The sequence below is a fragment of the Felis catus genome, chromosome A2 (assembly GCF_018350175.1).
Source record: "Felis catus isolate Fca126 chromosome A2, F.catus_Fca126_mat1.0, whole genome shotgun sequence".
Lineage (NCBI taxonomy): Eukaryota > Metazoa > Chordata > Mammalia > Carnivora > Felidae > Felis > Felis catus.
The window spans coordinates 18,910,616-18,933,898 of record NC_058369.1 but is presented as its reverse complement, the minus strand read 5'-3'; the positions used below and the strand labels follow the sequence as shown (position 1 = coordinate 18,933,898).

General features: G+C 56.3%; 1 protein-coding gene across 5 annotated transcripts; it reads left to right on the top strand.

The window, feature by feature from the left end:
- The first annotated feature begins 2,246 nt into the window (after positions 1-2,246).
- CAMKV (CaM kinase like vesicle associated) lies at positions 2,247-22,203 on the top strand. Of its 5 annotated transcripts, none has more exons than XM_023248857.2 (11): positions 6,507-6,640; positions 17,721-17,829; positions 17,940-18,071; positions 18,252-18,326; positions 18,540-18,678; positions 18,814-18,934; positions 19,091-19,166; positions 19,253-19,389; positions 19,550-19,628; positions 19,863-19,950; positions 20,249-22,203. In XM_023248857.2, the coding sequence occupies exons 2-11, from the start codon at positions 17,735-17,737 to the stop codon at positions 20,828-20,830; spliced, it is 1,524 nt and encodes a 507-aa protein (XP_023104625.1). In that variant the 5' UTR covers positions 6,507-6,640; positions 17,721-17,734; the 3' UTR covers positions 20,831-22,203. The 5 variants fall into 5 exon arrangements, 3 of the variants coding, with proteins under 3 accessions (XP_023104625.1, XP_023104627.1, XP_023104624.1); XM_023248856.2 differs by lacking the exon at positions 6,507-6,640 and adding an exon at positions 10,029-10,211; XM_023248859.2 differs by lacking the exons at positions 6,507-6,640; positions 17,940-18,071 and adding an exon at positions 10,028-10,211.
- The last annotated feature ends 1,080 nt before the right edge of the window (positions 22,204-23,283 follow it).

The window sequence follows — 23,283 nt, the reverse complement described above, 5'->3', positions numbered from 1 at the left end:
GACCTGCCCTCCAGAGGAGACTCGTTATGGCCTTGCCCTCAGACTAGGCTCCTTTCAGTTCTTTCTTGGCCCCTCCATCCTAGAGAGCCTTCAGCCTGGGGAATGGGCTCAGCCTCGAAGAGGGGCTCTCTAGTTTGCCATGGCAACATGTTGGCCCTCCTCACTTTCCAGAATCAGAAATAGAATTGGATGCCCTTCTTCGTGGGGAGAGACTGTTTAAAAACATGTAGGGGGGAGGGGTACAGTGGCAATGTCCCTGCCTGAACCCTGGGGGCTGGGCAGAAGGGGTCCAGCCTGGGAGCCTCTCTGGCTGCCCTGCTGCCCCTCCCTTTACCTGGATGAAATGCACTGGGCTTTGACCAGCCCAGAATTCTGAGTACAAAGGACTCAGCCTGCTTCAGCAGGGTGTGTAGCTGGCCCCTCTTCAGCACTGCCAGGCTCCTGGGAGGCTACTGGCTTAGAGGTGCCATTAGGGAAAATGGTCCTCCCAGGCTTAAGCCACCTGCTAAGCTATTGGGAGGAGGAGAAGGTTCATGTGGGACACAGCTTAGGTGGGGGCTTGGGGCTGCTGCACTCAGAAGGGAGGCATGTTGACTGCTTTCCAGCAGGGTCCATGCGTACAAGTCCTAGGCGTGGTAACCAGCGGTGGTACATAGATTTCTGAAGTGGGCCAGAGCCTGGTGGTCTGGCTTCAGATTCTGGCTCTACTACTAATTAGCTAAGACCTCTGTGAATTCTTTCTCCTCTCTGTGCCTTGATTTCTTCATTCGTAAAATAGGGATGGTAGTGCCCGGCTCATCAAATTATCATGAGGCTGGGTTACATGCATTCAGCACCGCCTGGCTCGGAGGAAGAGCCCAATCGGTATCAGTCGTCGTTATTGTTGCTATAAGGGGGTGTTTGCTTCCCAGGAGGGGAAGAGCTTTCTCCTCTCTCAGGACTGCTTTCTTTGGGCCTTCCTTCATGGGCCCACATCCTTCAGCTGGCTCTGCTCCCTTCCCCAGGTTACCTCAGGAGAACAACCCCAGGTCAGTTGTTCACAAAGCTCCCAGCCCTGGAAAGGAGGATTATGCCTCACTTCTGCAGGAGAAGAGGGATGGCTCTCAGGGCCTCCCTCCATGCCTCCCCAGCCCTCCCAGGTTCAGCCCAGCTCAAGGCCTGCGCATGCGCCAGAGGCTGCTACCAGCATCTCTGTTGTTGGGGAAAAAGCAGTTTGCTCAGGGCAAGAGATGAATGAAGTTGATAGTGTTCAGCATGTATGTGCGTGTGCATGTATACACACGCAGGCCACAGACCCTTCGGCTCTGCCACCTTCCTGGGCCACAGTGTGTGGTGACACAGTAGTGTTCAGAGAAATCTGTCCCCATTCTTAACTGAAGGCAGCATCTGGGGAGAGGGGAGGGGACCTGGGGGGCCTGAACGTGGCTGAGTCAGGCTTTGCCCCATGCTGCGTCAAGAAGGTGCGGATGCAGCACAGTGCTAGCCTTAGTCCCCGGTCACATCGTTTCACACCCCACTGCCAACTGTAAGTACTATTTTTAACCTTTGTGAAAACACTGCTTCAGAGGACGAGCCTACAGCTGCATTCTCCACAAACCTGTTTCCTGGGCAGAAAGACTGAGGCCTGAAAGGACATAGCCCTGGGGACCAGACGGAAGAGGTTCAGAGCTGACAGCTGGCAGGAGGCAGGAGAACTGACGCGGCCTCAGGTCAGAACCTCCAGACTAGGCCTGTGGTTAACAGGTGGTTCCCCAAACTGCTGCCTAGGCCTGTCTTGTGTCGCAGTAGGTCACGTCTGGTGCTGGTGGTCCTGGCAGGTCCCACCCCTCCCGGCCTTATGTTTGCCCATTTAAGAAATGAAGGGTGAAAGTGCCCACCCAGTCTAATAGCTTACATTTCCTATGTGCCTACCCTATGTCCAGTCCTTTATCCAGCTTGTCCTCATTGTATATACAGCTGTGCCCACTGCATGCCCAGTCCTGCACCAACCACACCTCCACTCTGTAGCCAGCCCTGTGTCCCCTGTATCCCTACTGTGCCCCCTCTGTAATTGCCACTTGGCTGGCCTTGTGTCCACTGTGGCCTAGCCCTATGCCAAGTGCCCTGCCCCCCTCATGGCCAAGAAGAAGTTGACACAATGTGACAAGAGCTAGAACATTCTGACTTGAGGATTCTGAACAAAGGCCCCACCCCACCTCTGTGGCTCCCATAGTCACCTCTGTGGGATACTGACTGGTTCTAGGCTTCAAAGACATGTGGCTCTGGGGAGGGGGCTCTGTGAGGCACAGGCAGAGGAGAACCATCTGGAGCAGAAAGACTGCCAAGGAGCTGCTGTCCCTGGAGTGGGAGCCAGGGAACATGGGGGAGAGGAGCATGGGCCTGAGCTGGGCCCCTCACCCTCTTCTGTCTCCCAGGACTGAGTGGTAAAGGGGCTTTGATCCACCAAAGGCCCTTGAGTCACATACTTGGAACTCATCCCTGGGTCAGGCATTAAGCCTCAAGTTGACACCTGAGAAGTGAGGAGAAAGAACCAAGTCTGGCATCTGAAGTACACTAGGAATCCAGAGTCTCCCCTGCCTATCTTTCTCTGTTGGCTTTACACTGCCACTCCTAGGCCCTGCCGCAAGGGGCACTGTCCTCACTCTATGGCAGGCCTGGGTAGAGTAGTCACCTGGCTGGTAAGGGGAGAGGAGGCTGGCCTAGGGTTGGTGAACTTCACTAAGGTTCCTGAGCCTTTCTGTTTCCCAAGGTTCCCTGGGCAGGCCGCATTCCTCAGGGGGGTGGGGCCCCTGGTTTCCCACACTTTGTCACCGCCCCCCCCCCACTGGGGGCTGTGATGTGTGGGGTCGCCATGACAACGAAGTGGGGGCAGGGCACCTAGGGCATGGAGCAGGACTATGGAAGTCACCAAGGAGGTGGGGGGCCCTGATACATCCGGCCCCCAAGACCACTCCTTGGCCAGCAGCCAGCAGCCGGGGGGTGGCCTCAGAGGGTCCCAGGGACCATGGATAAACTCGGGATCTGCATACTTCAGGCAGGGGTTGTCATTGTCCACCGAGGCCATCATTGATGGGACCTGTGGCCCTGCCTCCCAGGCCCATGCCCCTGAGCCCATTCACCAGCTACACCGGGACCCTGCTGAGGTTAGCTCCCAGTATGGCTGTGAGCAGGCCTCCCAAGATACTCTGAGGCTCCCTTCTACTAGTCCGTTTCCAAGCTCCATCGTGGGAACCCAAACGCATCTCATCGTGGAGAACAGGACCCTGGCCCTACCCGTGTGCACACGCAGTGACAGCACCAGTGACATGGCCCAGGATGGATTCTGCCGCTCCCGGCTTCAGGTGCAGGTTGCAGGGCAGGGCAAGGCTCCAGCTAAAGTCCTGGTAGGCTGGGGCAAAGGCCCTTGCAGTCCTGACCAGAGAGCCCCCGTGGGCAGCAGAAAGAGCCGGTGGCTACCCTATTTCCTGTCAGGGGAGGATGGCTCAGTTGTAGCCCAAGATCCTCCTCTGGCTCCAACTCAAGGTCAGGGCCAGGGCAAGTGCCCGTGTCCAGCCCAGGCTCCTCCAACTCCATCTCAGGCAAATACTTCAGCTGTGGATACAGCCCTAATGCCAGCAGTATCTGAACCTTACACCTCCAACCCTGACCACTCGACAGATACCCTTGCCATCACCAATGGCCTGTCCCAAGACCTCCTGCTCAGGGAGTGTGGCAATCGATGGCCAGTTGTCTTGGAGTCTTCCAAAGTGGTCACACCCTGCCAGGACAAAGTGGATTTTCATTTTCGGGAGGAGACTTCTGCCCCAGCGCCCACTCCAGAGGAGTCCTCAGACCATGTCCAGGAGCTTGAGGTTGCCAGAATGCAGGTGTTACCCAACCAGCCCGAGAACCCAGCAGAGAAGCCCCTGGTCTACACCTCCAGGCCAGGCAGCCCAACACCAGGCTCAGGACTCCCAGGGCCCCCCAAGTCCCAGAGGAGTAGCCATGAGATCTGCAGCTCTCAGCCAGACCAGCAGCCTCTCAATGTTTGCAACAATACCTGCTCCAATGTGCCAGCGTCTGCCTACCAAGTATCCTGCCACGAGCAGTCCCCAGTCCAGTCTCCCAGGGAAGCCATACAGATTCCCCCTTCCAGTGCCCCTACCTGCCAGCTCCCAGATGCTGTGGAAGACCGTGTGCTGGTGTTTGATATAGCCACAGGCAACACCAGGATGGGGCTACTGTGCCATGACCCCATGGGTTCACGGGCAGTGCTCGTGGGCCTCATGCCCAGCCACCCATCCATCTATGTCCCTGAAAATGTGTTGTCCACTCGACCATTACCCGTGCCAATCCTTTCCCCTGACAACAATCGTTCCAGATTCTGGTCCACTTCACCCGTACTGTCCAGCCCTGTGCCCTCTAGCCTCTCGTCGGGAAGCTATCGAGAGGTGGCCCTGGTTCCCAAGGAGGGGAGTATCAACTTGGAGTCATGGGACTCCCCTGGTACTGAGACACCCATCAGACTGTTCACTGGGCCCATTCCACTGGGGACGCCCCTCCAATTTGGTGAGAGGATATTGAGCCATGTTCATGAGCCTGGCTGGTCTAAACCTGATGCTGAAAAAAATGAAGCTAGTCACACCATCTGGATGCTGAATACAGCCAGGATGCAGGACACTTCCATGGTCCAGCCCAAGAAACTGCAGTGGATGAACTCAGAGCTGATCCCAGAGCCTACGCCACAAGCGAAACCCCAGGTGATGTCCAGATCCCTACTCCAGGTGGATACAGGCAACCACAACCAGAAAGCGGTCCTTACTGCTCACCCTGACAACCTTAGGGCAGAAGGTGCTGGGCAGGCCTCCCTCAGTGGTCAGCCGCCACTAGCTGAGCAGTGTCCCCTGGCTGGACAGCCCCCTCCAACTGCTCAGCCTCCCTCTGCCGACCAGTGCCCCCTCACCAGGCAGACCCCCCTTTCTGGTCAGCCACTCCTGGCTGAGCAAGCCCCTTCTACCAAGCAGCTCCCCCTTCCTGGTCAGCCCCCTCTCACTGGAACCCCTCTTGCCAGGCAGCTTTCTCTCACCGGGAAGCATCCCTTTTCTCAAGAACCCCCCATTTCCAAAGAGCCCATCATCTCAGGAGGGACCCCCATCCCCAGGGAACCTGGCCAGGCCTCCACCTTGCATCAGGAAGGAGAGCCCTTGGGCTTGCCGGCCCACGTAGGGCTACTTCAGGTGCCCCTGGCCCCTAAGGAGACCCGTGTCTACGTGAGTAGAGAAAAGGTCGGTGTCGGTGCCACTCAAAGCTCCAGCACACATCAGCTCTCATCCTGGCCACCTGGCAGCTCCCCTGGGACCCAAGAGGAACAGTTTTCCCTGGTCACATTATCTACACCTGGCACTGGCTGCAAGGTCTTGCCTGTGGCTATGGTGGGCAGTGACCCCCCGGGTCCCCAGTTCAAGCTGATGGCTGAGGACATTACGCTCTCACCAGTGGTTGCACACCTTGGCCTGCTCCGTGGGGCCTGCTACGAACTGGTGCCCACCACGGATGCTCTGCCAGTGCAGTCCCCGGTGCTCTGCCGCCACTCACTGGGTCCCTACCAGGACATGGTGGCTGTGGTGATTGACACAGGCACGGGCTTCACCAAATGTGGACTGGCTGGAGAGGACCACGTCCTCAGTGTGGTGTCCTCACGTGTCCAACTGCTACAGCACCCAGCCCAGGACGAGCCTCGGTATGTGGTGCCCGAGGACCAAGAGGGCTCCTGTTCGGTGCTGAATCGAGGAGTGGTCTCGGACTGGGATGCATTGGAGGTGCTGTGGCAGCACTTGTTTTATTGCAGGCTGGGCGTGCGGCCGGAGGAGCTGGCTGTCCTCGTGGCTGACTCACCCATTTCACCGCGCACCAACCGAGAAAAGGTGGCTGAAATACTCTTTGAGCGCTTCCACGTGCCAGCCATGCAGACGGCGCATCAGGCCCTCCTGGCACTCTATGCTTACGGGCGCACCACTGGGCTGGTGCTGGGCAGTGGCCATGGTACCTCCTATGTGGCGCCTATTCTTACGGGGGATCTGGCCCCCCTCGACACCTACCGGCTGGACGTGGCTGGTGCTGACCTCACTGAATACCTGGCTCAGCTATTGCTGGCAGGTGGCCACTCACCACCCAAGGCAGGGTTGGTCAACCAGATTAAAGAGGCCTGCTGCTATGTGGCCACGGACATGACAGCTGAGATGGCCCGTGCCCAGGCTCAGGCCCGAGTGGACTTCATGCTTCCAGACAAGCAGGTCATCACACTGGGCTCTGAGCGTTTCTGCTGCCCTGAGGCCCTCTTCCAGCCCGATCTGCTAGGCCTCAACCAGCCTGGCCTCCCACAACTAGCCCTCCTTAGCATTGGCCGGCTGGATGCCAAGCAGCAGGAGCAGCTGCTGGCCAATGTGGTGCTGGAAGGTGGCACCACCCTGGTGAATGGCTTTCCTGAGCGCCTAAGTCAGGAGCTGGGCCCCCGAGCCACTGTGCTGGGCTCTCCCCACCGTGCTGTTGCTGCTTGGCTTGGAGGCTCCATCATGGCATCCCGGGACTCCTTCCAGAGTCTGTGGCTCAGCCGCCGTGAGTACGAGGAGGAAGGCCCTTGGGCCATCTACAAGTACCATCTGTGAGCATATAAAAGTTCTGGTTCTGGTTACTTCGAGCATTGTGGCATGTTTTAGACACAGAGTGGTGTGGGGAAGGACAGAGGTCCAGGCATGGAGTTAGAGATGGGGACCCTGGCACTCCCAAGGCACACCCTGCCTCTGCACAATGGAACTCCATGGGCCCTGGCAATCCTATCCTTTCCAGAGAACCTCAGAGTCCCTTGGCTGGCATTGGCTCTGGTCTAGTCTGACCTTTACTGCACCCCAAGGGCAATCATAGACAGTGGCTGCTGTGGGTTTTGCCCCGTTGCCCTGGCGACAAGTGCAATTACCCTTGATTGCCAGCTGGTTGTCATGGCAATTTCAAACATAATGTAATAACCCACACAGCCTGGAGTGAGTCATGAAGGGGGGGGACAGCCCCCTCCCCTAGCTCCAGAGGAAAAGATGGCTTGCCCTCCTCCCTCCTCCATCTTGGGCCCTCTACGGGGGGCTAAGGACAGCAACATGGACAACAGCCTAACAGTTCCAAAGATGGCTGGGGACCTGGAACATTTGTTGCTTCCAAGAGAGGGTACCTATAAAAGTCTGGGCTTCTTGGGGTAGCTGGCCTGGTGAAAAGTCTGAACTTTGCCTAAAGCTCTATGCTTCTGTGGCTAGTCAGAGTATGAGGGTATGGGAGTGCTGGCCTTTGGTGCCCTGGGGCAGGAAGTCAGGGTCATGCAGGTGTCAGATAAGTCCTGGATCTTGGGTGGGAGATACAACCTGAACTGGGCAATGAGGATCTGACTCGCTTTGTGGGCTCTGTGGATAGGTAGGCTCACACTTTATCCTGCCTCTCTGACTGTCTATCTCTGGTGAGAGCCAGAACTGTCAACCTTGGGCTCCTTTCCCCTCCTCAGCCTCCCGACCTGGGCTTCCCTGCCCACTGGCCTAGGGTACTGGCTTCTTCAGGATATCTTCATAGAGGCTACTGGACAATGTCAATGCCAACTGCCCCTCCTCTTTTCCCAAACTCTGCCCTGTCCTAAAGGGCTTTCCACCATTCCTCTGGCCAGGGGGTTGGCTAGAAGCCATGGCCCCTGACCTTGTCTAGCTCTAAATAGTAGAGGTGGGAATAAAGTTCCACGTGGGCCCAGTCCATGGCCTGGAAGAGTTGAGAGGATGGCATCCAGTTGGTATTGCTACCTCCTGCCCGGAGGGTGGCTAGAGATTGAAGCCAAAACACTGAAGCCCTACCCTGCCTGTGTCTCCCTGGCTGGGGGCTGAGGGACAAGCGTGCTCCCATCCCAGCACTGTGTTCTCATCTTTAGGTTGCTCTATCCACAAAGCGCAAAGACCCGGCTACCCGCCCCCCCCGCTGCGCCCCCCACCAAATGCCTGACAGTGAGGGGCTGTCCTGGGTGGGGAGACTGGAAATAGCCTGTGATGTAGGGTCATCACAGCCCCTGCCAGCCCTCGGGCATGGCCCAGGCTCTTCCCACATCCTGCTCCCATATCCTGATTCAGCCTCCACAGTCCTGAGGCCTGTGTCAGGCAGGGAGGGGACCGGTGGCTCCAGGGACCAGTGGCTTCACAGACTAGCAACAGTGTCCATGTACATGTGCGAGCAAGCACGCCTGGGTGCACACAGAATGCAGATACACGTGCCACTGGGCACCACTGCACACACTGTGCTATTGCCGTCTCCTTCAGCAGAAGAGCTCACGCACACATACACTCACACGTGTACACACACACCCCACCACGTGCACTCACCCACAGGCACATGGAGTGTGCACACGACCAAGAAGAGGTGGAGCACTGCCAGCAGCAGGCAGGGCTCTAGCAAACCACCTCTTCCCCTGCCTCTAAATCCCCCATTCTAGTTTCTCCTTAGCCCAGCTTCTTCATACTCAGAGAGCTATGACCTTCAGGAAAGCCAGAAAATGTATGTCACATGTGTGGGGTCAGCAAGCCATGGCTCAGCTGTACTATACAACTCAGAAAACCATTGTTTCAAGGACAGTGGGCAGACAGCAGGAAGGACCGAATACCAGGCCATTCATTCATTCTGCAGACGTGAACTGAGCATACTGAAATGAAACACAGCCTCTGCCCTGCTGATGCCTAGCCTGCCAGGAGATTCCTACACAGTGGTGGGGTTGGTGCTGTGACTGAGACCACCCAGAGCACAGAGGGCCCAGAGGTGGCATCAGCCTGGCCTGGAAGAGGTGACCCAAAGCCAGGGAAGGATGTAAAGAGCTCCTTGACACCTTTGTCTGGAGGAAGATATTGAGGGGCCTTGTTTGAGTGGTCATTTCCCAGGCTAGCCTTCCCAACTCCAGCCCCAACTTCCTCACTTGAGCAGTCACTCCTGTCAGCAGCCATGGGGGGCCATACAGGGAAGACTCACTCAAATCCAAGGGTTTGGAAATGACCTTACCCAGGATGGGGTCAGAAGGCTCACTGGGAGGTTTGGGGTGGGGTGGAACCCAGCTCCAGGCACCAAGAAGCCTGTCTGGCCTTCCGACATGGGCCTCAGGATGGTTCTCAGTGCTTGTGAGGGGGAAGGGGCAAGCATTGGGTCTATGTGCCTCCCTGACAAAGGACAAAGAAATGGCCAAGGACTTCTTTCAAATCTTCCAGGCAGTTCTTAGCCTCTTCCCATCAGAGGACAGGACTGGTGGGACCCCTTGGTGCAATAGTTCTCCTTTATCCCCACATCCCAGCCTAGGCTGCTGGTGGTGATGCTGCTCATGAAGTGTTTGAGGGTGATTAAACTGGAAAGCACAATCCATACCATGTCATAGGTGATTTTTATAGGCTGGGAAATTCAGTGCTGCACAAGGAGGGGGGCCAGCCTTGTGGGCTGGGCTAGCCACCCTGGCTGGGACTTCGGAATGAGAAAGGCTGAATTGGGGTGGGGTGGGGGAATAGGAGGTTCTGCCACCATGGTCTGGAGCCCTCACTGACCACTTGCCCACATACCCAACCATGTGCTTACTATTCTTAGCTAGAGGATGCCAATCTGTAATGCAGCTTGCCCTAGCAACTGCACACTTTGTTCTTGTAAGTAGGTTCCACCCTTTGGGTCAGGTTTTGGGAGCTAGGCAGAGTGCTGGTCCCCTGGGGACTACTACCTGCCAAGAGATTCCTGTGCAGCTCCAGGACTCTGGCTTTCCCCACACCTCCTACTCCCCACTCCCTGCCATGTGTATAAGAAGGCCCCTCTGGCCCCTGTTGCCCAGTCAGTCCCAGGGCCTAAGGGAGTCTTTGAGAGCCAGGCCGGCGCCAGGCTGGCCAGTGCTCAACAACTCTTTACCGCTGGTCGTCCGCCCCCCTTCGAGTGGGTTTCTGGCCTCAAGCTCCTCAAGGGCCCGGGCGGAGCCGGTTGAGGGAGGCCCCGCCCCCAGCCCGCCCCCGGCCCGGGGTGCGAATCCGGTGCCGGCGAGCGGCGGGAGATGCTGGAGGTTTGCGAGCCCAAGCGGCTGCAGCTGGCGCCGCGTCTGCCCCGCGTGCCCGGAGCGGATTCTGCCCGCCGCCCCCGGAACCCTCGGCGCCCCACTGAACCCGAGATCGCTTCCTCCGTGTGACCGACCGGCGCTGCAGGTGCGGGGCGGGCCGCGAGGGGGGGGGCGCCCCCTGAACGCACGTTGTGGGGGTCTTGGGGGATTGGGTCTCTGGCTCAAGATTCGGGTCGCTCAGTGCGCGGGGGCTCCGCCAGGGCTTGGGGTCTCAGTGGGGGCAGAGCACGAGGGTTCTGGAGATCCGGGGGTCAGAGAGCGGGGTTGGGCTTAAAGTTCCCCGTCACCTCTCACGGCTCGGGGGTCCCAGGGGAAGCCTCTGAGACTCAAGTCAGGCGAATCTTTCTCCCCCCGACCCCCCTCCGCCCCTCTCGCCCCCCCCCCCCCTCCGTCTTGCTGGGCTCCTAATTGTGAAAACCTTAACCCTCCAAGGTTCGTGGTGCCCCTTGGGGGTAGGGGCCGAGGGCTAAGCCGACCCTCCTGACTCCCAGAGCCGCCTTCAACCCCTCCCAACTGCCCCCGGGTCCCCTTCCTCCAGCTAGGCAGTCACTAATTTCCATGACAACGGAGAGTTCTTTATAGGCGACAACCTGAAGGGGGCTGGGCGGGGCTGCCGCGAGGTGGGGGAGGAGGCCCCAAGCCCCTGGGGGCCCGCAGCCCCCTAGCCAAGATTCAGCTTCCAAGCCTTAACGTGGGGGCCAGTCGGGGGTTCAGGGCACCGACCCAGCGCTGCGCGGTGGGGGTAGGGGACGCACATGTTTCTGCTGGGAGGTGCGGGGCTTGGTGCTCACACGTGTGCCTCCCGCATGTGTGTTGCTGTGCCAGCGGGGGCGAGTCAGCAGCGCTGGGGAAGGGGGTCAGGGTGGCGCCACGTTGGGGAGCAGGGTCCCTGGCTGGTGTGTGTGGGGGGGGGGCAGTGGACAATGAACAAATGAATTTCTGCCTTACCCAGCTTGTAGTGTCTGTCAGAGACCCTAGGCTCTCCCAGCCCCCCATAGCTGTGCCAAACTGCTTTTGTCCGCACCCCGTAGACAGAGCCTGCTCCACCAGGTTCACTTCTGGGGGGCAGGGCCCTCTATCCTTCACCAAAAGCTTAGTCTGCAGCAGTCCAGCCCCTGTCCTGCTGCCCCCCTCCAAGGCCCAGACTCTGAGCCCCCCAGGACCACCTAGAGAGACCTGATTCTCCCCCTCCCCCCACTCCACACCTCCTCAGTTGAATTTTAGCCACCTGATGGACCCCAGTTTTCTCCACTGGGAAATTGGTGTCTCTCCTCCCCTCAGTGTCAGGCTGGGCTCAGGGTGCGGCAGAGGTCTCTGCCCTTCTTTCATAGCATTTGGTGTGAACCCCCAGGTGCCAAAGGCTGCCTTCCCCATATCTGCTGCTGGCCCTCCTCTCCAGCCCATGTCCTGGCCACCATTCCTTGCCCTGGAAGAAGGCCACAGACTTCATGATCTCCATCTAGGGAAATTGAGGCAGGGGGTTGGTGCTGTGCGGTTGTTATCCTGTTTCTGGGTTGTTTAGGGTGCTGTTTCTGGCCCCCCTGACGGGATCCACTGTTGGAAAGTGGGATGGCTGCAGCAGGGAATTAGGCTGAACTGCAAGAGGGGCCCTGGGGACCCAAGGCCTGGGGAGGATGGCAGGTAAAGGGGGCGTGGCTAGTCTAGGCTGGGCTGGGCCAGTTGAGAGAAGGGGCTACAAAGGGAAGCAGCCAGGTCTCTAAGCTTCTTTCCAGCCCCCTTCTCCAGGCATGCACCCTCCACCTGATGGACCTGCCTTACCTAAGCTGCCTAATGATTGGGAGAGGGGCCATGGAATTGTTCGGAGGGGACTGCAACAGCTGGCCTCTTCCCCCAGGCGTGGTTGTGCTTCCCACACCAAGTTCAGTGCATTTCTGAGGGACACAGGAGGGTTCGGTGTCAAAGGTCCAGGCACCATGGGCAGCTCATGGCCCAGGTGTTCAGAGCATATGGCTGTGGAGGCCTTAAGGCTCTGCTGGGTGCCCATAGACCCCTTCAGAACCCCTACCCACCTTTCTTGCCTGTGTCATTGTGCCTGTGTCCTTTTTATTGTCACCCTTCCATCACTTTTTGCCATTGTCCCTCACTGTTCCTGCCCCCCCCTCTCTTTTCTAAAGTCTCTCAATTCCCCCTCCTCCCCTTCCTTGATGGGGCCAGGTGCCAGAACCCATGGGGAAGGAGTTGGGCCAAAATCTCAAGGAATTCTTAGAAAAGGGGTTGGCCAACACCTCTCCCCTTCCCCTTCCCTTTGTTTCAAAACTTCCATCACCATAGCAATCCTTTACTCTGGGGCCTTCCCCTGCATTTCCCTCCTCCACCCACAGGGCAGCAGGGCCGCCCAGTGGATTTTCCTTCAGGGGTTCAAAGACTGGGACCCCAGGTGCCTGGGAGGGTCCAGTTGGTTCTTAGCCCTGTCATGCCAAGTTCAAGGCTGAACTTTCTGGAGGCACCACTGGACTATATGCCCACTGCTGAGGCTGGAGAGGCCCCCTGTCCTTACTCCGTCATTAGACAGGAGAGTCAGCAGCAGGAACTATGGACCGTGGTTTAGCTGGAGCCTGAGGCCCAGCCACAGCGGCCCCCTGCCCATGTCCCTGAAGCAGGTGGACAGTGGGCTAGAAGATTGGCTGTGCCTTCTGACACCAGACCCTGAGGATGAAGTCTCCATTTCCCCTGGTCCTTCTAGTGAGACCTCAGCTGTGAGAGCCAGGCAAGGCTTGGGCCTAGGCATGTCCTTTGCAGCAGGAAATGCAGCCCCAGTCCCTGAGAGAGGAGAGTAGGGGAGGGGAGGGGGTACCTGAAGGCTGGTGTTCACAGCTGCCACTAAATCGGGAGGTGTTGCCCACAGTTGTTGGGAGGTAACAGGAGGCCTCTTGGGCCCCTCCTGGCCTCCCAAGATTTACTGCAAGCTCTGGAACTCTATATGGGAGAGGTCCAGGGCAGCGGGAAACTTGTTTATTGCTGTGAAAGGTGGGGCCTGAACCAGGCTGACCCCAGTGGAGGAGGGAACAAGACTCCAATGCAGGACCACAGGACCTCTGGAGCCAGACTTGCTTAAGGCTGCAGCAGGGCCCCTATGGGACCCTTTATTACCAGGGCACCAACAGGCAGAGTCTCCCTCAGGTTTGCCTGAGGCTCGATTGCCCAAGCCCAGGGGTCAGACCTGAGGAGCAGGCAGTAACTGGGAGTGCTTGGCCATCAGGCATCCTTAGAGTCAGCTGGAGGGCACTGGCAGTGCCAGGCTCCGCGCTTCCCCTGAGCTCCCTTTGGACAGCCCCCTGTGCACACCGTTTCTCTGCAGGAAATGAAAAGAGCCATGTCTAGGCAAACGGGCGTTATGGGGCTTCTGTGTCCTCCCATGTCCCAGTGTGGACCTGGGCTCTGCCCCTGTGTCAGTGGGAGAATAGTTCTCCACTGTTGGGTATTGGGTCTGGGCTGACTGGGCCATGGGGGGTGAGAAATGCAAACCCCTTTCTGCCTGGCTTGTCACCGTTCTTGAAGCTGTCCCTTGACTGTTCCCCTAGCTTCAGGACCAGGGCCTCCCTTGTTGCAAGCAGGTGCCAGGGGCTTGGTGCGCACACCAGCAACCTCCCAGGCAGCAGCAGTGGGCAGCAGATGGTGGAGAGGGTGGGGGTAGAGGGGACCCCTTTTCTCCTTTCTTCGCCCTGGGGCTAGAAAAGGGGTAGAGGCAAATGGGTACAGTTTGGTGAGGGAAGCAGTAACCGACTGAGATCAGGGCACCCACAGTAGGGAGAGAGGCCCATCTGTCCCTGCCCCATTCATGAGGTTTTAGGATCTAGATCCAGGCTGATGTGACTGTGAGCAGAGGCCTGGATTTCTGTGGTGGAGGAGACCACAAGACTAACCCTGGATCCTTGCGAGCACAAGAGAATATGTATGGCTGAAAGCTGGGCCAATATCAGGGATGGGCATATACAGAATCTCCCACACCATGCAGCAGAGCAAGGAGCTGATAGGGTGGGGGAAGTGGAGGTTGTGGAAAGTATCTCAGAGAAGGGCCATTTTGAGCCTGGAACATCAGAATCATTTTAGACAATTGGTTGCACAAACAACCTTATAATGTCAGAAATCACAACAAACCAAGAAAGAGATTAAGCACCGGTCTTGACACCTAGCTCATGTGGAGGCTGCTTCACAGGGAGGCCAAGGTGGGCAGTACCCTTGTCAGTGTCCACACTTCCTGCCATTGAATGGACACAGTTGAGCTGGTTAGTCACCTGTTGTTGGATTTTAGGTAGTTGCTGATTTTTTTTTACGTTATAAATAACTCTGCCGTGACAAATAGGATACTGATGGGAAGCTTTGGGGGAAGGGCATTCCTGCCACAGGGAACGGTGTAAGCAAAGCAACAGAGCTGGGACACAGGTCCCTCCCACCTCTCCTGGGGGGCCCACAGGCTGAGGTACCACCCTCCTGCCCAGTACATGGCTCTTGGATTCCAGCCCGGAAAGGGAATCACAGTGCGTTAGAGCCATTGAGGGACTGATGCAGGCCCCCTCCCCCAGATTGTTAGGGCACAGAGATGAGTGGCCGGCAGTGGTGGGTGGCTGTGCCTCTGCTCTCAGCTGTGAGTGTGGGATTCCAGCCACATGCTCCTCTCCGGCAGACGCAGGAGCAGGGCTGTGACCATGGTGGCAAAGACACACAGTCGGGGACAATCTTCAAAGCTTCTCTTGTTTGCCTCTGCAGTGCCTCACAAGATGGCTTAAGCCCTGGCTTAAATCACGCCAGTGAAATGCATTTGTGTTTCCTGAGCCCAAATAACCCATATGAGGGAAGGATGAAATTTGTTTCCTAATGCTGAGGACAAATTTGAGGGAAAACTTACGGGACTATGACCCCTGGGGAGGGAGTGGCCTCTGCCTGGGAGGAATCAAGCAAAAGCCAGGGCTAGCCATGGGACTTGTGTGGGTCCTGGCCTTTGACCCTGGCTGGCAGAGTCCCTGTGACCCAAGCGGCTTCCTCTGGGGATGGCCTCTTTCCTTCTCTACTACCGTGTAGTTGCAGTGAGTCCAGATAGGGGAGCATCTAGGTGCACAGCAGGTGCTAATCGGCATGGAGGGACGGTATGCACAGCCAGCAGCAGCAGGGTCGTTTGCAGCCTCCATGCAGAGCTTTTGCCATGGCCTCAGTATCACATTAACCATGTGTTATGGAGGTCCAGACAGTCACTAACTCCCCTCCTGAAGTTTACCTGTAGCAAGAGCTGCGAGTGCATTTTCCTTTGGGTGCTGGAGCCAGTCCACCCAGCACCGCAGGTGAGGATTGGGTTGGCAAGGTTGCAGACCCATGGGTGCCATGTCCCAGGTGCCCAGAGTGCCTGGAACCCACTGTAGTCAGCTGCATGTGGTCACCTTTGTGACACCCACCCCTGGCCAGGATCTTATTCCCTGGACCTGACTGCCCAGGTCTCCTGTGGGCCCTGGCAGTGAGGCCCTGGCAGGCTTGTCTAGCTTTTCTGGACCGTTTACCCCTGCATGCCTCCTGGCAAATCCTTCTCCTCTAAGGCTCAGCCCTGCTGCTGCTTCTTCCTCAAAGCCTTTCCTCACTTCCACCCAAATGGGGTCTCTCTGAGGAAACTCTCCAAGGACTGTGCCTGAATGCAACATTTATTAAATCAATAAAGGTAATCATAGTAAAAATTCTAACAGAAAATAATACAAGATATAAATCTGCCCCTTTAACGCACAATTCTTTGCCCCAAAGAGCACTCTGATTTTCTTAGCTGTCTTTCCAGAATGGAGTTTGGAGTGTACACTGGAACATAAACTTTAAAAAATTTACCCAGGGGAGCCTGGGTGGCTCAGTTGGTTAAGCGTCTAACTTTGGCTGTGGCCACGATCTCATGGTCTATGAGTTTGAGTCCTGTGTCAGGTTCTGAGCTGAGAGCTCAGAGCCTGGAGCCTGCTTCAGATTCTGTCTCTCTCTCTCTCTCTCTCTCTCTCTCTCTCTCCCTCTCTCTCTCTCTCTCTCTCTCTCTCTCTCTCTCTGCCCCTCCCCCACTCATGCTCATGCTCTCTCTCTCTCAAAAAACAAACATTTAAAAAATTGTTTTTAAATAAAAAATTTACCCAAATAGCAGCACCCTTGACCCAGCATTCTGTCCCTTGCTTTTCTACTTAACATATCTCAGAAACCATCCAACAGCAGTGCATTTCCATACTTTATTCTTTGTAATAGCTACCCAGTATTCTTTTTTTTAAATTTTTTTTAACATTTATTTATTTTCGAGAGACAGAGAGAGACAGAGCATGAGCAGGGGAGGGGCAGAGAGAGAGGGAGACACAGAATCTGAAACAGGCTCCAGGCTCCAAGCTGTCAGCACAGAGCCCGATGTGGGGCTCGAACTTGCAAACCACAAGATCATGACCTGAGCCGAAGTTGGACGCTTAACCAACTGAGCCACTCAGGCGCCCCTACCAAGTGTTCTTCAGTATGGATGGCTATAATTTCTTTTTTGATTAAAAAATTTTTTGTGTTTATTTTATTTTTGAGAGAAAGAGAGAGAGAGAGAGACAGAGAGAGACAGAGAGAGAACGAGTGGGGGAGGGGCAGAGACAGCGGGAGATACAGAATCTGAAGCAGGCTCCAGACTCTAAGCTGTCAGCACAGAGCCTGATGTGGGGCTCGAACTTGCAAACCACAAGATCATGACCTGAGCCGAAGTCTGTGTTTAACCGAAAGAGCCACCCAGGCACCCCCACAGATAGCTATAATTTTTATCAACATTTTAAAATTGTGAAATATATGGAAAATCTAGAAATGTGCCCCAAACTTGTATGTACATTTTTACAAATTATTATAAAGCAAACACCTGTGAAAACCACCACTCAGGTTCAGAAATCAGCTCTCCAGAATCTGCCCGTGTCCTACTCAATCGCAACTACTCTCTTTCTTGTGGAAGGACTCATGGTACTTATTTCCTAGCTCTTTTTGAAAACAGTTTTACCAGAATGTTTGTATCCTTAGTACAAGTTAGTTCTGCATGTTTTGAACTCTGAATCAATAGGATTATGCCGTATGTATTCTTTTGTGTCTATTTCACTCAACACTGTATTGGTGAGATTCACCATGTGGTTGGCTATAGCTATAGCTCCTTCATTTCCATTGCTGTGTAATATGAGTGTCCTGCGGCAAAAATGTATGCATTTCTGCTCAAGTCTTTGCTAACACTTGGTATCTTCAGACTTTCAGAGATGGCTATCTGCTGGGTGGGTGGTTATATTCCCCATCATCTGTGCAATAGCTAAAATTTAGAGAAATTGGTAAAAAATTTTTTTAATGTACATAATAGAAAGTGATTCCCTGATATGTCAGTTTAATATGTTTTTCGTAAGTAGGGGCTGTTGTAGTTCAGGCAGCCAAGCTGAGTGGCAGGAGCTGTGGCCAGAAAAGCAGGGGTAGGAGGCTGACCACCCTCTAGCCCTTCCTAGTGCAGTCTCTGCCCCTTGCCTTGTCCTGAGCCATGCTGGGGTCTCCCAGAGCCAGCCTCCATACTGTGGGGAGAAGCCTCCATGTTGTGGTACAGCTGAGCCAGACTCCATCCTGTCTGCAGCTCAGAGACTGGCAATGCCGTTTGGGTGTGTGACTCTGGGCGATAAGAAGAACTATAACCAGCCGTCGGAGGTGACTGACAGATATGATTTGGGACAGGTCATCAAGACGTGAGTGTGGGGTCTTGTGGTCAAGGGTGGGTGGGCAAGGGCCCGGGAAAGGAGAGCAGAGGGCAGCCCACATTGAGGCCAGGGCTGAGTGGGGTGCTTGCTGGCTACAGTGAGGAGTTCTGTGAGATCTTCCGGGCCAAGGACAAGACGACGGGCAAGCTGCACACCTGCAAGAAGTTCCAGAAGCGGGACGGCCGCAAGGTGCGGAAGGCGGCCAAGAACGAAATAGGCATCCTCAAGATGTGAGTGTGAGGCCTCGGGGTGGGGTGGCATAGGAGGTAGCAGGGAATGGTTTCAAGGGCAGGTGACCTCAAGCAGTACCAGGCTCTGGCCAGTTAGTTTGCTGTGGCCCACGGTGGCAACCAGAGCCTCTCTTAGGGGTTTACCCAGCCCTAACTGTTGGCCCCTCTCTCCGCTGCCAGGGTGAAGCATCCCAACATCCTGCAACTGGTGGATGTGTTTGTGACCCGCAAGGAGTACTTCATCTTCCTGGAGCTGTGAGTGTGGGTCTGGGGTCCCCGGATTCCTCAGTCCCCAGGGCCTTTACCTGCTCTGCCCTCTGCAACCAGGGAAAGCCCCCTTTCTGGCCCCTTGGGGTGTTGGGTCCCCGTGCCTTGCCCAGCTAGCTGCCTGGTGTAGGCAGCCTGCCCAAATACTCCTGCCCCACCCCCGATCCTGCCCACGCGGGCTCAGGGGCTGGTGTCCCTCAGGGCCACGGGGAGGGAGGTGTTTGACTGGATCCTGGACCAGGGCTACTACTCGGAGCGAGATACAAGCAATGTGGTGCGGCAGGTCCTGGAGGCCGTGGCCTACCTGCACTCACTCAAGATCGTGCACAGGAACCTCAAGGTGAGGCCAGGAGCCAGGTCTGTTGGCACCCGGCCTGGGGCTGAGGTGGGCAGCACCTTGGGGTCTTGGTCTAGCCTCTGAGGTCCTCATGGAGTCTTTCTCTGCCCACCCACATGTCATTCCTGCCCGGAGCAGCTGGAGAACCTGGTTTACTATAATCGGTTGAAGAACTCAAAGATTGTCATCAGCGACTTCCACCTGGCTAAGCTAGAGAATGGCCTCATCAAGGAGCCCTGTGGGACTCCCGAGTACCTGGGCAAGCAGGGGGTGGGGCAGGGACAGGGTGGGGGACAACCTTCAAGGAGTGGCTCTGGGTAGGGGGAAGGAAGTCTTCAACCCAGGAAGTGGGTATGAGCGGTCCCAGGCTTGGCCAGGCCTGATATTGACCACCAGATGGACACTGTGTTTGCAGCCCCAGAGGTGGTAGGCCGGCAGCGGTATGGACGCCCCGTGGACTGCTGGGCCATTGGAGTCATCATGTACATCCTGTGAGTGAATGGGTTTGTAGCCAGGCCAGGTGGGGTTCTGTGTCCATGGCCTTCTTTAGTGACCCTGCCCTTTGGCCCCCGTGTAGGCTTTCAGGGAACCCACCTTTCTATGAGGAGGTGGAGGAAGATGACTATGAGAACCACGACAAGAACCTCTTCCGCAAGATCCTAGCTGGCGACTACGAGTTTGACTCTCCATACTGGGATGACATTTCCCAGGCAGGTGAGGAGGTGCCCAGTGTGTGGGTAGTGGGAGGGTTGGTATGGGGGACCTGCTCTCAGCCTTCTCTGCTGGACTCTACTCCTACCTCCCAGCCTATTCATCACCTCTAGACAGTGATATGAGGTGCCAATGCCTCACCTCTCCTTGGCTTTGTCCCCAGCCAAAGACCTGGTCACAAGGCTGATGGAGGTGGAGCAAGACCAGCGCATCACTGCAGAAGAGGCCATCTCCCATGAGTGGTGAGCAGGGCCAATGGAGGACAGAAGGAGAGGCCAGATTTCCCTTGGCCTCTGTCCTCCTCACATCTAGTAGCCCCCATCCTTGAGGCTTTGAGTAGGGGTTGGGGGTGCCCAGAGCTCAGGCCCAGCCCAGAGGCCTGCCTGGTAACTTCTGGATCTTAAGAGAAAAGGACTGGGCAGTCTCCCTGAAGGCCTATACACCCTCAGATCCAGTTGCATCTGTACCCTTTCTAGGATTTCTGGCAATGCTGCTTCTGATAAGAACATCAAGGATGGTGTCTGCGCCCAGATTGAAAAGAACTTTGCCAGGGCTAAGTGGAAGGTAAGGCTTGGATGACTCCCTTTCTTGGATTGATCCCAAGTGCTCCTTCTGGCACACACAGTTTCTTGCCTATATCATATCCCTGCAGCCACACACAGGCGTTTCTTCAGCTATCAGGTGTGATTGTAGCCACTGTCACTACCTTAAGTGGGTGTGTTGAACAGCTGGGTCCCTGGCCCTCGGGTGGTCAGAGGCAGCCAGGGACGCCATAGAATGGTCTGTGTTTGGCCTTTGCGAAGGAACGGATCCAGCTTCTGTGAGCCCCACTCTGAGCCTCTCTCCACTGCCCTCCTTTCAGAAGGCTGTCCGAGTGACCACCCTCATGAAACGGCTCCGGGCACCAGAGCAGTCCAGCACAGCTACAGCCCAGTCTGCCCCAGCCACAGACACTGCCACCGCTGGGGCTGCAGGTGGGGCCACAGCTGCAAGTGGAGCTGCCCCAGCCCTTGGGGGCAGTGCCACCTCAGCCACAGTGGGTGATGCTGCTTTTGCTGCAAAGAGTGATAACACAGCCCCCGCAGACCGTAGTGCCACCCCAGCCACAGATGGCAGTGTCACCCCAGCCACTGATGGCAGTGTCACCCCAGCCACCGATGGGAGCATCACCCCAGCCACCGATGGGAGCATCACCCCAGCTACCGACAGGAGTGTTACTCCAGCCACCGACGGGAGAGCCACACCAGCCACAGAAGAGAGCATCATGCCCACCACTCAAAGCAGTGTCACACCGGCCACCAAGGCAGCTGCCACCCCTGAGCCGGCTTTGGCCCAGCCGGACAGCACAGCCCCCGGGGGCACAACAGGCCAGGCTCCACCCTCTAGTAAAGGGGAAGAGGCTGCTGGCTATGCCCAGGAGTCTCGGAGGGAGGAGACCAGCTGAGTGGGCAGTCTGGTGTGGGGCAGGGGATGGGCAGGAGGGTGGGAGAGTGGATGAGGGGCTTCTCACTGTACATAGAGTCATTGGCCTGATGCCCTTGCTCCCCCTGCCCCTGCCTCCCAGTGTGGGGCATGTCTGGGGGCCACGGGAGAGCAGTCTCATCTCCTGTGTGTATGTGCGTGAGTGGTGGGCAGGCCAGAGGCAGGACCGGCCCCAGCCCCTGCATGGATTCCTTGTGGCTTTTCTGTCTTTCGCTAGCTTCACCAGTTTCTGTTCCTTGCGGGATGCTGCTCTAGGGATACTCAGGAGGTCCCTGCTCCCTTCCCCTTCCCTTTTTGCCTCACAATTTCCCCAGGCAGGCCCTGCAGGTCCCATCCTTTCCCAGGCCCTAATCTTGGGTGGCCTTGCCCTGAGAGCTGGTCCTCCAGCGAGGCCCTGTCAGCGGTCTTAGGCTCCTGCACATGAAGGTATGTGCCTGTGGTATGTGGGCTGCTCTAAGAATGGACACAGGCTTGTACAGAGAATTCAAAAATCTAGGGCAGTATGCTTTAAGACAAGACTGGTCGCATGGTTGGGGGCACTGCTTGGTAGCTTTAGGGGTCCTCAGAAGTGAAAGAGAATGAGTGGGGGAGGGGGGGTAGAAGCTTCCATCTTTGTCCCTGGAAAGTTCTCACCAACACCCTTATGCTATTTCCTGCCCTCCTGGGTTCTGCAGTGGGTTGCCCTGTGCCCTGAGCTTCATGAGCCTGTAAGGGGAAGGAGGAGCAGTTGGGATGTGGCAGTGAAAACTGGAAGGCAGAGTGCAGGCCCAGCACGTCATGCACCAGCCTAGCTTGGTCCTTACCCTGAGCCAAACAGGGAGGGCTGGTATCCCCTGGCTCTTTTCTGATGGAGTCCCTTAAGTTCAGTCTACAGTCCTCTCCATTGAAGGGGGCCTGCTGCATGGCAGTGTCCCATAGTCTGATTTAGGGGGTTGCCCTTCATAGGGGCAGATTTCTGCCCTCCTAATCCAACAACAAAATAGAGAGGAACCCCCTCTACGTCTGTGACCCACTTCCCCTTCTATCATGGCTGAAACAGAGGCCCAGGTGCCTCTGAGCCATGCTGAGTTGCTTTTTCTGGGATGAGGAAGTGGAATAAGGCTTCCCCGTTTCCTGATCGAGGCTCCTGGCAGGTGCCCTTTGTCAGACCCCACCACAGCTTGGGCAGGCAGCCACACTGGTCCCGGCCTTTGCTCGGCACTCCAGTGTCAGTCCTGCCCTTCTCCCTGCATGCCTGTGGGTCTGCTCTGGTGTATGAAGGTTGGTAGGCTAACTGTGTGCCTGCTGAACCTGGCAAATAAATGTCACCCTGCCAAAGCCTCTGGCCATCCTCTCGCCGTTGCTTCCTCTGTCTTACTGGGGAGGGGCCCCTGGAAGGCAATGGGGAGGGAAGAGGCTGGGAGCAGGTTCACAGGTATTGGTCTGTGCTCAGTGCCATGAGGATTGCTTGGGCTGAGAGTGCAGATCATCCTTTACCACTGTGTGTTCCTTGATTGTGGCGGGTCCTCCAGACTCTAGAAATCCTTATGGATGGGGAGTCCTTTCCTGGGCTTGTGCCAGAGAATAACCTCTGGGCTGCTGTTCTAACAAGTCCTGTTGAACAAGAGCCCTTGTCTTGACTTAGGCATACAACTGGAGGCCACCATGGGGCAACCACCGTAGGTAGAGACCTGGCCCATGGCCAAAGTGGGCTTCCCAGAGTTGGGGAGAGGGTGCAGGGTGGGCATTGCACAAAGATTCTATGCTACCCTTTGTGTCGATTCCTCCTCCCTGTGAACAACACCTGTGCTTTCCACATAGGCTCAAAGAACTTCACTCTGGGTCTACTTCAGGTGGAAAAATAAGCTTTATATCATGGGGCTTTACAGAAGGTTTCTTCTGGGGAGAGGGTATTAACACTGCTAAAAAAGAGTTAAGCATGAGAACTCATAGGAAGAATTGTTCCAGCCTTGACTTGCCCAGGTGAATTCACCAGGGATGCTGCTCTTACTCAGGGAGGACTCCAAAGATAACTTCTCTGATGTGGAAATCAGAAAAAGGGTTTGTTAGTCACTGTTCCGTGAAGCATCTGGGCTTCTAAAATTCCAACCCTAGTACAGTTCGGAGGCATGCTGATCCTCTTGGGAGCTAAGAGCTAAAGTCAGGGTACAGGCCTTGCCACCTCCAAACTGAGGGATCATCATAACTTGCTTGAATAAAGCCAAGAGTGAGCTTAGGGTGTCCTGAGTGGTTAGACCTGTGTCCATCTTTCTAAAATCACTCAGAGCTGAGGACTGAGAGGGCGGGAACTACGGGCTTCCGGTGTACGGCTGAGCACTGCCCAGAGCCCAGGGGACTGCTCTCCATCGTCCCATTCCCCTACAGCTTCGGTCTTGTCCACACTCCCGAAATGCAGAGAAGGCTGCCCTGAGAGAA

Coding starts and splice junctions, on each gene's coding strand:
- CAMKV (XM_023248857.2), top strand. CDS start 17,735: ATGCCGTTTGGGTGTGTGACTCTGGGCGATAAGAAGAACTATAACCAG. Junction 18,327..18,539: donor TACTTCATCTTCCTGGAGCT/GTGAGTGTGGGT, acceptor GGTGTCCCTCAG/GGCCACGGGGAGGGAGGTGT. Junction 19,167..19,252: donor GGAGTCATCATGTACATCCT/GTGAGTGAATGG, acceptor GCCCCCGTGTAG/GCTTTCAGGGAACCCACCTT.